The following is a 14145-nucleotide window of genomic DNA, read 5'->3' as shown; positions in this document are numbered from 1 at the left end:
GGAGTTATATGGATTTCCAGTTGCTTTTTTCATTCAACATGGTCCAAATCAATAGTGAAAACTGCATCAAATTGGGCACGTTCCACTGCATGCGTTCATTTCTGTGTTTCACAAAAGTCACGGTGAGTAAAGTCGGATCGTCACCTCGCCAAGTAACGTCTCAACTTGCACCCGACCTAAATCCCAACTTTCCTTGAAAATATGCATTATACAAGGAATAGAAGAAAACAACAAACTACCTAAGATGACAAATTCATCTGAGATTCAAGCTATTACGAAAACCGTATTAAATCTATCATCAATGCCGCGGCAGCTCAATTCGAGCCTTGGCCTCTCGGTCCACTAACTGTGTTCTTCAATTACAAAATCCTGACAGTGCTCGCCCAAAGTCTACTAAGATCTGGTGTATATCGATTGTAACTTCCTGTGTTTCCCGAGAACCTATTTACTGAGATACTCAGAGAAAATTTCCAGCCCGCCCTGATGCCTAACCGAACTTAAATGATTTTAGATCCCGAACTCCTCGACGGTTACTCTGTCTGTCCTTGTGACAAAGAATGCACTCCGTTTGGCAAAACAACCGGCGGAGGAGCCCTAATAGCTGTTAAATACCCCCTCCGCACCGAAATTATCTTTTGCTCCTCCTCTTCCACGTAAGATTCTGTCCCCATACGAGTCATTCCGCCAAACGTATGCCCCTTTATCATATCCTGTATATATTTTCCCTGCCTCAGCAACCCTCCCTCTTTCTATAACCCCCTCATGCCCACTCTTACATTGCCTCTAACGCGCATCATCCTGCTCTCGAGTTCGATGCTCTATTATCCCGACTCTTCTCCCTGTCGCACAGAAACCTACCAAATTTAACTTTCGTAAGGCGAGCTTCGAAGATTTGAACTCAGCCACGGCAGCAATCAACTAAGTTCCCCTCCTCTCCACATTAACGGATGATCAAGCACTCAACACTTTCTATACCACTTCTTCTAATTTTCTTCCCTTTTAAGTCTCCTCCTCTCCTAAGTGTTGCGCTCTCACTCTGTCTGGTTCACTGAAGTCCACAAAAAGTTCGTCAGAAACACATTGCCAGGAAGAAGTTCCTGTCTTCTAAAACCTATGCTGAGTTAGTTCTTTCTAAAACTCTGTGTTCCTCAGTCGAATCCCTTATACATAAGTCCAGAAACGAATATCTGACCAGTGTTAAAGGCTCACTGAAGCACGGAAACTTCAAACCTTTCTGGAACCACATTCGCAACTCCCGCTATCCTGCCCAGCTATCCCCTCCGTCCATTAGACTCTGACTCCTCAACTAACTCCTCCCAATTTTCTTGTAATTTACTCTGCCGCTATTTTTTCTCAGTCTATGTTCCCTCTCGCTAATGGATGTAGCCTCCTTACTCCTCTCTTTGTCGAGTGTCTTATTAGCAAACTTTATGCCAATGGCGGCCCTGGCTGCGGTGGTCTTCAAGACATCGTTTTGCTTGAAACTGGTCAGTCCATCTCCCTTCCCCTAGCCCTGATTTTCAACAAAAGCCGGGTCTCTCATCATCCCCATTCACAAAAGTGGCGTTCGTACGCTTGCCCAAAATTACCGTCCCATTTCCCTTCCCTCCTCCTGTTCCAAAATCTTGGAAAGATATGCCAGTGTACTATAGTGAAATAGCAACATGGCTTTGTTAAGCCTCCAACTTGCTCGGCTTTGCAAACTTTGTCGCTAAATATCTGTGTTTACACTGACTTTCCTGAAGACTTCGACATATCTTTTAGCTTTTCAATCGATCCTGCGGACCCTTTTGATGACTGCACATCCTGCTCCCCCTCCTCCGGCATCCCACAGGGATCGATTCTGGGTCTTTTATTATTTTAATTTTTTATCAAGGATCGCGCCCAGTCAGAAAGTGTCACTCTATGTACAACTTGCTTAAATCCTCACCCACTTCCCTCTTCTACGCTTTTAACGGACATTCCTGATCATACCTAAATTCCACTCAAGACCTCGGAGTCACTTTCGACAATAAGCTCCACTCCGACATTCATTGCATTGCTTCTAAGTCACAAATCGAGCAACAAAATTGTCAGGCTTTATACTTCTCGCTCCTCTAATTTTGACTCCATCCAACTCTCCTTAGTGCTCCTCAATTCCCTCGAGTACTGCTCCGTAATCTGGGCACCTTTCCATAACTGTGATTCTCGTCCCCTTGAAAATGTGAAACATCAATTCACCCGTTCCTTCTTTAAGAAAAACTTGCGTCGTGTGGACTACCCTTCTCTCCTACAACAGCGTAGATCTCATCTGGATTTATGCATATTTTTTAAACTTCCCTCGGATATGATGGATTGCTCCGCCTTTAACGACATCACCTGCTTCAAGTTTACTTCCATTCCCCGATTCCTAGACTTTGCAGAAGTTACAACCCACAACAGCTTGGTTCTTTAAACTTCTCTTCTTTAGCAGTTTTAAGCATAGGTTAAGGTTATTGCTTTCTCAACAGAGTTTATTTCTCTTACCAATAAGAACGTCAGGATTTAAAATTTAGATAAAACGGAGTAATTTTGCTCAATAGTGTCATGTATCGTTCTTATTAGTTGGTATATTCTATGCCTCTTGCACTGGTTGATTCGAACACACCTTCTTTCAATGACTCGGTACACTATTTCGGGTCGCATGGCGCCAAAGGTTGCTTGAATATTGACTTCCAATTTCGTCAACAGTCTTGGGTTTATTGCTATAAACTTACGACTTTACATGGGCCCACAGGAAATAGTCAAATTTTGTTAAATCATAAGATCTTGTCGGCCACCTGTCCGGGCCATTTATCGATATTAATGACTTATCGAACTTTCTGCGCAATAAATCCATTGTTACAATCATAGTGTAGCAAGTTGTGCTGAAAACAAATATCGTTCGCGTCAATATCATCAAATTCTGGGGAAAAAATCCGTTACCATTGAACGATTACTCCTCATTCATAGTTGTGGCTCGTCCTTTTATTTTTGAAGAAGTATGGTCTAATGATGCCACCATACCATAAACCACACCAAACAGTGAGTTTCTCCGCATATGATGGAGATTCATAAACCACCTAAGGATTTGACTAACCCCAATAACGACAATTTTGCTAATCAACAAAGGCGCTCAACCAAAAATCTACCTCATTAGAGAAGATGATTTTTCAATGAAAATTCTAATCTGTCTCCTAGAGTGCAATCTTCGAACTCACGTCATAAACGATGGTCATTTGGCTTGAGTTCATTTACCAATACCATCTCATGGATGCAATTCAAGCGCAAAATACGCCGGATAGCCATCGTAGATAGACTCAACTCTTGTGAACGGTGTGGAATTGATACATTATCGTTGGCGGCTACCCTACCTGAACAGCTATAATATTCTCGGAACTTCGCGCGCTACGTTGTCGTTTTGGCGTCTTAATTGCATATAAACTCACTTCTCATCGTATGACGAGCTCAGAAGAAGCATAATGACATCTAAATTTTGCACGAAATGCCCTTTGAGTTGAATTTTGGTAGAATATTTGGACGATTTCCAAATGTAGCAACGTAAACTCGTTCATGATCAAATAGCAAACCTTACTGAACACAACTAACACAAGATGATAAAGTTCCATCCATAAACTCTCATTCCTAATAGTAAACTCTTTATAAGCGGAATACGTTTACGCCAGTCAAGTGTTCTTTTATGGGTCCATATCCTAACAATTAACTTGTGCAGAAGAGTTGTCAAGTATGCTCCGCCGATATCACATCAGCACTAAGAGCTTTCTTACCCCTTTGTGGGTCAACTTCAACCTTACTTCATGATGAACTTCATGCTTTTTGGAAATTTCAGGGATGATTATTCACAAAACGTTGCCTTCCTCAGTGCTAAGATTCAAATGAGTAAAGAAATCTAAAATCATCCTATTTATGTTTCTTGCCTCAAAAATCGGTGTAACTGAATCATCGTTCACCCCTTCCCCTTGATTACTCATCTCGCCGATAGAACGCCTGTTGCAATTATCCTCTCGAGTACAACAATTTGAATAGCGAGGAATATGTGCTTTCTGGGGAAAGGGACATTTGGTTAAATTCTAAATCCGTTCTCCTCTTGGACTATTGACCCAGAATAAGCTTTATAAGCGCCTACCGTTGAAAAGTACTTTTCCATTTGTCGATCAAACTGCTAATTGTGTGATCGGTTTATTAATTCAGTCTGGCGATATTCAAAGTATATTTGGGTTTTTTCATCATGCCCTCCGAAGATACGGAAGGGTTAACGCTTTTGAATCATATTGTTGAAAAAAGCAAGTTTGTGGTGATGAGCGTTGTCCGAAATTCTGGGAATAACTCGCTTGGTACCCATGAATTTTCTGTAGATCTCCACATCTAATGTCTTACGTTTCCTCCTTAATAATAGGTCTAAGGAAGGTAGTTGTTCTTTGATTTCCATCTCCAAGGTGAATTCAATATTTGGATGAATTGGATGAAGATTTGAGCGTATTTTCGACTTCAACTTTTCCGATGATGGCACACATATCCAAATACGTCATCCAATATCTTGACATCAGATCGGTCAAAGTTAACTCTTTTCTCGGTATATTCATGAAAATTTCACGGATGAACGGCGAGAGGAGGGGCTGATGGGGTTGATGTACCCAATTCTTTCCTAGAGAGGCCACTTTGTTTGCCGGAATACTTGGCAAAAAGAACCCACCAAAACTTCATCTTCCTTGAGTTCCTCAATCAACTGAATTCTTGACCGACCTAGTCTCAAACTGTTTTTCCATATTCTCAAATTCCAGCACTAACCTATAACCTAACCTATAAAAGTCGTCCTTGATTGTTTCATCCTTGCCTCAGTTGGCGTATGACCATTAATCAGCCACATATTGAAAAAATTAAGTTTTAGACGAATCGCACGAATCTCTCGTTTAGGGGTTTGAAGGGTTCAAAAGAGTTAGGACAATGCACACCACTCTAAACTTTCTACTTCACGAGTTAGGACAATGCACACCACTTTAAACTTTCTACTTCACGAGTTAGGACAATGTGCGATTGCATGTCATCCCTCGTGAATCTAAGTCATGTCGTTTCTTGGATCGCCAGGATGTTATATTCCGAATCTCCCTGAAGTTCTCTTCACACACCTGCACCTGTCCAAGAGGACCGAAGTCTTTTCTATAATGTAATTATCCTTTCCCCTAGGTTTTAATATCCATTGAAATTTCACCAATTTCTGTTTAGGGTTAAAAGCACCAATGCGTGGAGAGTAAGATGATGAGGGAGGTGGAGCCACAGGTCCCCATTTCCATGTTCTCTCTGAAGTCTTCAAAAAGGTAAGATTCAGCCATTCACCCTTTGTAGATCTATTATCTGCGGCTCAATCATTTTTGTCCAACATTTCCTTCATGATGAAAAATTGCAATGTACATAATCCTCCCTGAAAGCTATATGTGCCCAAATTTTCCCAATTGTTAAAGCGCGAATATTGATCAGACATCGGATCTTCTATTCGTTTCACTTGATGTTGGTTTCGGATACACAAGCCCCAATGCTCAAAAATGTTTTGTACATATCAATACTTTCTTACTAGTTAACGGAAGCAACTAACGCCCGAGTATTATATAACGTGTTTTTGTTTTGTCTACTACTTCTCTTATCTTCAACCTAAACTAACCCATTCTTTCCATATCTACCTCCCTAAAGCGATGAAGTGCGTGAGAAGATGAAGACTCGATACTTGAGCAATCCAGACTACAACTTTGAGAAAGTCAACCGCGCCAGTTTGGCTTGTGGTCCTATGGTGAAATGGGCTATTGCTCAGGTAAGTGACAAATTATATAAATAATAGCATGGCGCCAGTCGGTATTACATCATCTCCATCTATTTCCAGATCGAATACGCCGATATGTTGAAACGTGTCGAACCTCTCCGGGATGAACTTCAATCCTTGGAAGATCAAGCTGCACAAAACATGGAACACGCTCAAAATATGAAAGATTTGATCACACAACTCGAACAAAGTATTGCTGCCTATAAAGAAGAGTACGCACAACTCATTTCCCAAGCTCAAGCCATCAAAGCTGATTTGGAGAATGTTCAAGCCAAGGTCGATCGTTCTATTGCTTTGTTGAAGAGTTTGAACATCGAACGGGAACGTTGGGAAGCTACAAGCGAGACATTCCGCTCTCAAATGTCGACTATTATTGGTGATGTTATGCTGTCGGCAGCGTTCATTGCTTATGGCGGCTACTTTGATCAACACTATCGAAACAACTTATTCACAACATGGTGTCAGCATCTCCAGTCCGCCAATATCCAATATCGGGCTGATATCGCTCGAACTGAATATCTCTCGAATCCAGACGAGAGGCTACGCTGGCAAGCACACGCGCTACCAAGTGACGATCTGTGCACTGAGAACGCTATCATGCTGAAACGGTTCAACCGATACCCACTCATCATTGATCCATCTGGACAAGCCACTGAATTCATAATGAACGAGTTTGCCAACAAGAAAATCACAAAAACAAGCTTCTTGGATGATTCATTCAGAAAGAATCTTGAGTCTGCCCTACGTTTCGGTAATCCATTGCTGGTGCAAGATGTAGAAAACTACGATCCTATTCTCAATCCGGTGTTGAACAAAGAGTTGAGACGTACAGGTGGACGTGTATTGATCACTCTTGGCGATCAAGACATCGATTTGTCACCATCGTTCGTAATCTTCCTATCCACACGTGATCCAACCGTTGAATTCCCACCAGACATTTGCTCTCGAGTAACATTCGTGAATTTCACAGTAACACGCAGCTCGCTACAGTCACAATGTTTGAATCAAGTCCTTAAAGCTGAACGTCCGGATATCGATGAAAAACGTTCAGATCTGTTGAAATTGCAAGGAGAGTTCAGACTTCGTCTCCGTCAACTGGAAAAGAGCTTATTGCAAGCTTTGAATGACGCCAAGGGCAAGATATTGGACGACGACTCGGTCATTACAACCCTCGAAACTCTCAAGAAGGAAGCTTACGATATCAACCAGAAAGTCGACGAGACTGATAAGGTCATTGCTGAAATTGAAACTGTATCGCAGCAATACCTTCCGTTGTCTGTGGCTTGTAGTAACTTGTACTTCACAATGGATAGCTTGAATCAAGTTCACTTCCTATACCAATACTCACTAAAGATGTTCTTGGACATATTCAGCACTGTCCTATACAACAATCCACATCTGGATGGAAAATCTGAACACACGGCTCGTCTCAATATTATAACAAAAGACTTATTCTTAGTTTGCTATGAACGGGTTGCACGAGGCATGATCCATTCCGATCGGCTGACTTTTGCTCTATTAATGTGCAAGATTCACCTAAAGGGAACGTCAGAGCAGAATCTCGATGCAGAATTCAACTTCTTCCTACGAAGCAAGGAAGGCTTACTTGCTAGCCAGCAACACATCGAAGGATTAAGTCCTGAGCAAATTGAGGCTGTAAATCGATTAACTGTACGTCTCCCAATCTTCAAGAAGCTTATTGAAAAGGTTAAGTCAATGCCAGAAATCGGAGCCTGGTTACAACAAGGTTCACCGGAGCAAAATGTACCACAACTTTGGGACGAATCGAAGGCTTTAACTCCGATTGTTCAATCTGTGCATCGTTTACTTTTGATCCAGGCATTCCGACCGGATCGTGTAATTGCTGCGGCTCAATTAGTCGTCTCAACAATTCTCGGCGAGGACTTTATGTCCACTGCAGAAGCTGAACTTGACTTCGCCCACTGTGTTGATAAGCAATTGAACTGCAACACACCCGCTCTTCTATGTTCCGTTCCTGGATTCGATGCTTCGAGTCGTGTCGATGATTTGGCCGCTGAATTAAATAAACAAGTTTCAAGTATCGCCATTGGTTCCGCGGAAGGTTTCAGCCAAGCAGACAGAGCTATCAACATGGCATGCAAATCAGGACGCTGGGTTCTCTTGAAGAACGTTCACTTGGCGCCTCAATGGCTTGTACAACTAGAGAAGAAATTGCACTCGTTACAACCGCATAGTGGATTCCGTCTGTTCTTAACAATGGAAATAAGTCCAAGAGTTCCAGTTAACTTACTTCGAGCTGGTCGTATCTTCGTCTTTGAACCTCCACCAGGTATCCGCGCTAACTTATTGAGAACCTTCTCAACAGTTCCAGCAGGACGAATGATGAAAGTACCAAGTGAACGCGCCCGTCTGTACTTCCTCTTGGCGTGGTTCCATGCCATCATTCAAGAACGTTTACGCTACGTTCCATTAGGTTGGGCGAAGAAATACGAATTCAACGAATCAGATCTGAGAGTGGCTTGTGATACATTGGATACTTGGATCGATGCAACTGCAATGGGTCGCACAAATCTGCCACCAGAAAAGGTACCATGGGATGCACTCGTCACTCTTCTGTCGCAGAGTATCTATGGTGGTAAAATCGATAACGATTTCGATCAACGACTATTGACTTCTTTCCTATCAAAACTCTTCACGGCGAGAAGTTTCGAGGCAGACTTTGCTCTAGTTGCTAATGTCGATGGAGTTGCTGGCGGTCCGAATGGACAGCGGCACATAACTATGCCTGATGGCACCAGACGCGACCATTTCCTGAAATGGATTGAAAACTTGGCTGATCGGCAAACGCCTTCCTGGCTTGGGCTACCAAACAACGCTGAGAAAGTGTTATTGACAACCCGCGGCACAGATCTCGTTAGTAAATTGCTGAAGATGCAGCAGCTGGAAGATGATGATGAGTTGGCTTATAGCGCTGAAGAGTTATCTGAAGCGTCCCCAACACATCAAGAGGATGGACGTCCATCATGGATGAAGACACTACATAATAGTGCAACTGCATGGTTGAACTTGCTACCGAAATCTTTGCAGACGTTGAGACGTACCGTTGAAAATATTAAAGATCCACTTTACAGGTCAGTATCATTAACATATATTTTTATCTCTATTCAATTTACCAAAGCAACAATTAATTGCATTGAAAATTATGTTTCCTTTTTTATATAAAAACACAAATTACTTTATTAAAAATATACTCCTTCGCTCGCCACGTATTTCTGTCATGAATCGAACAATTGACGGATCGTCTCCCCGAAGAAGAAGGGTTCTTGTTTGAAGGCCACCCACCCTTGAACACATTGTTCGACTTCCTCACCCATGGTGAAGTGCTATTGCGAAAGTGCGTACTCCATCTACGAAGACAAGTTCTAGTGTCAAAGGCGAGGTCCAGGGAGTAGGGCAGTTGAGGAAAAGTTTTCAGCCAAGGGTGCAAATGGTGTTCTTCACCAAAGTCTTTCAGTGGGCTAGAGAGTTGTCTTACTGCAAAATGACTGCCATATCTCCACCATCATTCTGATCTTTTTTCAAAAAGATCATGGTTCAAGTTGACCGTCTGATCTGGTTTTAGTTAGTTTCACTAGACCCACAGCATCATCTTTGATTGAAGCGATAGGTCTTGACGCCGGTGTGGTTAGTTCGGCGAGTCAAACTTGCGATTTCTTAGGGCTCCTGAAATGGATTCATTTCTCATTCCCGACCACGATCAGATGCAAAACGATTTTCACTCCGCCATAGATGGGCCCAAGCCCGTTTGAGAGAGGAGGGGGAAGAATCACCACAACCTTAATGGCCGCTTAAGAAGGAGGTTCTCGGAGTAGGAGGAGCCAAATCCACTCGGAATATTTACTATTAAGACGGAAAATCAGTGCCCCGCTAAGGTAATCACTCCTCTGTGAGCTGCCGTTTATAGAACTCCCTGAAACTAACATTAACTGCCTGTGGTAAAAGGCGACTAAAATGCGCAACGGTATCCAAACTCTCCAAAATCCAGCAAGAATATCAATAAAATAAAGTGGCAAGACTCTGGGGAGCGCTCCTTTTACTCTTGAGGTACTACTACAAGCCAGCATGAAGCGAGGTTGTATCCGGTGTCGGATTAATGTTTACCGCTTCCGCTAGGCGGTATCAGCGAGATTCAGTTCCAAAATGACTTGCAGAAGAGGAGATTTTCTATCAGCGACTCAACGCAGTCTAGAAGAGGCTTCCTTAAGATGACGTTGCGGTCTTGATGGGTTATCTGAATGTCGAGTGGGCTCTGATAAATCCTTGCTCAGACATGTGATGGGAAACGCGGTTTTGGGGAGCCTAATGTCATCGGCGGCACATTAATCGGGCAACGCACATCTAATCATATCAACCACATCCCGCTCAGCATCACATCCTCGATGTACGAATCAACAAATGCGCTGACATCGGCCTCAAGCGAAATCGTCACCTGATAGTCATTTGCCTCCGCTTGTGTATCGCGTCCGCGTCTACTCACAGGGGTAGAGAGCCCGTAACTGAATGCGGTTCGACCTAGCTGCCTTTGAATTGTGGGAAAACTTTCTTGCTGAACGAACTGCCGAAATCTTGAACAATTTGCGGGGAATATTGATGAGCATTGTGTCGAAATCAAAAGTACTCTTCTCCCCGCCCCAAGTGAATTTGATCACCAAAGGGCCTAAGGAGTGCCATAAGATCCAGCTGACTGCTGCCACTAAAAAGCGGATCGAGGAGCGGAGGGAAATAAAGGTTTTTATTGCCACTGCAATTGGGGGCGAACTACGTTTCCGTGATAAATCTTGGGAAGTGAAGTGTAGTAGCCGCCGTGACATTTCGCCATCATATGCTGAAACGCGAAAAAATTGCAGGTGGCCGCCAGTGTTTCGATGGTCTTGTAAAGGGCGTTAACGGTGGGCTCGTCATCTATAACAACGAACAACTTAAGAGGTGGAGGGCAGATTCCACTACGGTTCTCAATCGAATAACATCTGGCGAAATACCACTTCTTTTAATTAAATTGCTAGTCACCGTAACATATTTGGTGGGCATTCACCCTTTTGTGGGGTATAGGCCTTAACCTAACTTATACCTTGACTATGCTGTTGGCATATGTTTGCTCTCTCATCGGCTCATAAACCTTGGCCTAATGGCTCTGGATTTGAAAGAGAGGCAAGCAGCGACGATCAATTTGTATATCTAGGAGATGTGGTTCCTGCGGACGATAGCACTGAAAATTTCTCGACGCATTAACAGCGCGCTTTTGCTTCCCTGTCTAAAATCTGCAATGCAGTTATCTCAAGATCAAGCTGAGAATACCTGTCTACGTCATGTTATCAAAGTGCTGGAATCTGAGATCTTTCCCGGTAAATGAAAGGAAGGGATGGTCGTCAAGATTCCGAAGAAGAATACCCGTCTTGAATACGACAATTGGAAGGACATTTGTCTGCTTCCTGCTATCGTAAAAATTGCAACTAAACTAACTAAAGTTATCCTAAAACGTATTAAGGAACATCTCCAAAGCTTGATCAACTGGACGCACAATTGGTTCCGCTCTGGACTTTCCTGCACTTACTACCTCAACACTCTTTGGATCATTTTAGAATAGTGTGCGGAGTTCATATCTTGACTTCACCAGCACCTCATTGATTTTGACAAGGATTCAAGTCAAGTTAAGTCATCCAAGTCATGTCCTTGGGGCAAAATATTGAAAGCGTTGATCAATTTATTTCTAAGGAATATTGTTTCTCCCACCCGGCATACCGAGCTTGATTTTGCTCGACGCATAAGAACGCAATTCAAGTTTGTGTTTCGTGTCTTCGGGGTATTGTGACCTAAGCTGATAGGGGTCGATGTACAAATCTGATACCCATGATGTGTTAATGAAAAAGTGGAAGTGGCAGAGGATAGGTCACACTTTAAGAAAAGGCGGCAACTATATTGTGGATTATACCATGCAATGAAACTCACAATCTCAGAACTCAGGAGTCACCCTATAACTTCGTGGCGTAGAATAATTGAGAAGTGCAGGCTTTTCGGAAAATTGTCTATACAGCTGTAGCACATTGCCAGTAATCAACGACGATAATGGTATAGATATCGATTCATGGTAACCGGTAAAATTACTTTGTCGTGTTTTCACATCCATTCCGGTCTTTCTGCAATGGCCGCATGGTCCAAGCTGACGTGATCGGGTGACAGAGTCTGATCAGCTCCACTTATTCCACCACATACACAGCATCGTTTTCTGGCCAGCGAGATTAGGTCTTGGCGGCGATGTAGAAAGTTTGCCGGGCAGAACAGACGACTTCTTCCCCTTTGTGTATTTGAGATGAATCCATTTCTCGCATGGAAAACCTAGTTTCTTCTTGAAGCGATAAACCAACAACTAACACACCGTTTCAGGTTTCTCCATCTGCCTTTCATTGAGTTGATGAGGCAACCTTTTTTCTGTCTTGTTGATCTTCCCCATAGCACGTAGACGGTTTATTGACCGACATCGAGCTTGTTCGCCGGTTGTTGCTGAATTTACCTGGGATCTGTGACCATTTGCGCTTACAAGGCGGTGCCCTCAAACTTTGCTGGCGATCTTTGTTCTTCAAATGAATGTTGCTCTCGCTGGAGCGAAGTCCCGGTTTGGAACAGCATCGCCGTAGGTTGCCACAAGCATTCAATGGGTTTCACTCGCATCCTTCCTCTGGTTACACAGGAAAGGCAATATGTGGCGCAAATGCTGTTTAGTTTGCTCGTAAGTTAACGAATAAACCGATATGGCGTTCAGAAGGCTACTGTCACTCTACACCTGGTATATTGCCATCTTAGTATTGCACCCCATTTTTGAGCTTTCTCATATCTTTCCCGTTATACGTTATAAACCACTTTTAGTTATTTTCATATTACCTCCATCAAATTTCATCAAAAATATATCTTATACATTTCGATTTCAGATACTTTGAACGCGAAGTTACGTCCGGCGCAAAACTACTACAAACTGTTATCTCTGATCTGCAGGATGTCGTTTTAATTTGTCAAGGTGAAAAGAAACAAACAAATCACCATCGTTCCATGTTGTCCGAATTGGTACGCGGTATTATCCCGAAAGGATGGCGGCGCTACACTGTCCCTGCTGGGTGCACAGTAATTCAATGGATAACGGACTTCAGCAACCGTGTCCAACAACTACAGAAGGTGTCAAAATTAGTATCACAGGCTGGTGCTAAGGAATTACAGGTAACTGAATATATCTTCCCTATTAAAAACAAATTGAGCCATATTTTAATACAAATCTGTTGAATTTACTAGGGCTTCCCTGTTTGGCTTGGTGGTCTCCTCAATCCTGAAGCTTACATTACCGCAACTCGCCAGTGCGTGGCTCAAGCAAACAGTTGGTCTTTGGAAGAATTGGCTCTAGAAGTGACCATCACTGAGTCTGGTTCCGACAATGGTCAGAAGGATAGCAGCTTTGGAGTGGTAGGACTGAAATTGCAAGGCGCTAATTGCAAGAACAATCAATTGCTGCTTACTTCGACGATTATGACTGATCTTCCATTGACTATATTGAAATGGGTTAAGTAAGTTTAATATAATTTGGAAATGAAGGAAAGTTATTAATGAAAAATCTTTTTCTAAAGGGCTACCGGTGATCATCGTTCTGGAAAACTTACTTTGCCGGTTTATCTGAACTCAACCAGATCCGAACTGTTGTTTACAGTTGATCTGGCAGTTGCACCTGGACAGGATCCACACAGCTTCTATGAACGCGGTGTTGCTGTATTGACATCCACCGCTTTGAATTAAAATAATAAATTATCAAAATATATTCATCTAATCACATATTCAAAATATATTCAAATACCGTCTTATATTTACGTTACGTTACACAAGAGTATCAACTTTGAATGCTTCAAAAGCATTTATAAACAAAATATTAAACTATTATTCAAAATATACTCCCAATAAATATTATTGAATGCAATTTGCACTTGTTTTACTTCCTTTATGGTAATTTGGTTTTCCCCAATGAAAATATTAAGTGTAAAAAACACGGCAGCATTTGCTATTGACATTATGTTAAGATGAAAATAATAATAATAACCCATGGACCGGGGAAATATGCTTCTAAGAATACCCCGCCAGATGACTATTATATGTGTGAGCAACTAAAAGCAGTTTATCCCTCGCTATGGGGCGCCACCTCAATTGCCACTGCTGCAAACGGCAAGTATACATAAACCGTGAGTTTCACAAACTTTGCGCAAGTAATATTGGTATTGGAACCATACAGACGAGCAATTGAT

At 42.4% G+C, this 14145-nt stretch overlaps 1 protein-coding gene across 8 annotated transcripts in view; it reads left to right on the top strand.

Annotated features, from left to right (window-relative positions):
- LOC119648028 (dynein heavy chain, cytoplasmic) overlaps positions 1-13823 on the top strand; it is a 53520-nt gene extending 39697 nt beyond the window's left edge. For 7 of the 8 annotated variants that reach the window (XM_038049452.1, XM_038049454.1, XM_038049450.1 and 4 more), the window contains 5 exons: positions 5704-5821; positions 5891-8943; positions 12796-13078; positions 13151-13419; positions 13480-13645. In XM_038049452.1, coding sequence (XP_037905380.1) covers positions 5704-5821; positions 5891-8943; positions 12796-13078; positions 13151-13419; positions 13480-13645 — 3889 coding nt within the window. Of the gene's footprint in view, positions 1-5703; positions 5822-5890; positions 8944-12795; positions 13079-13150; positions 13420-13479 lie in introns of all 8 variants that reach the window. The other variant, XM_038049446.1, reaches the window with a different exon arrangement.
- The last annotated feature ends 322 nt before the right edge of the window (positions 13824-14145 follow it).

Source organism: Hermetia illucens, chromosome 2 (assembly GCF_905115235.1).
Source record: "Hermetia illucens chromosome 2, iHerIll2.2.curated.20191125, whole genome shotgun sequence".
Taxonomy (NCBI): Eukaryota; Metazoa; Arthropoda; class Insecta; order Diptera; family Stratiomyidae; genus Hermetia; species Hermetia illucens.
The sequence above is the reverse complement of the archived record's forward strand: the minus strand, read 5'-3'. Positions and strand labels throughout refer to the sequence as shown.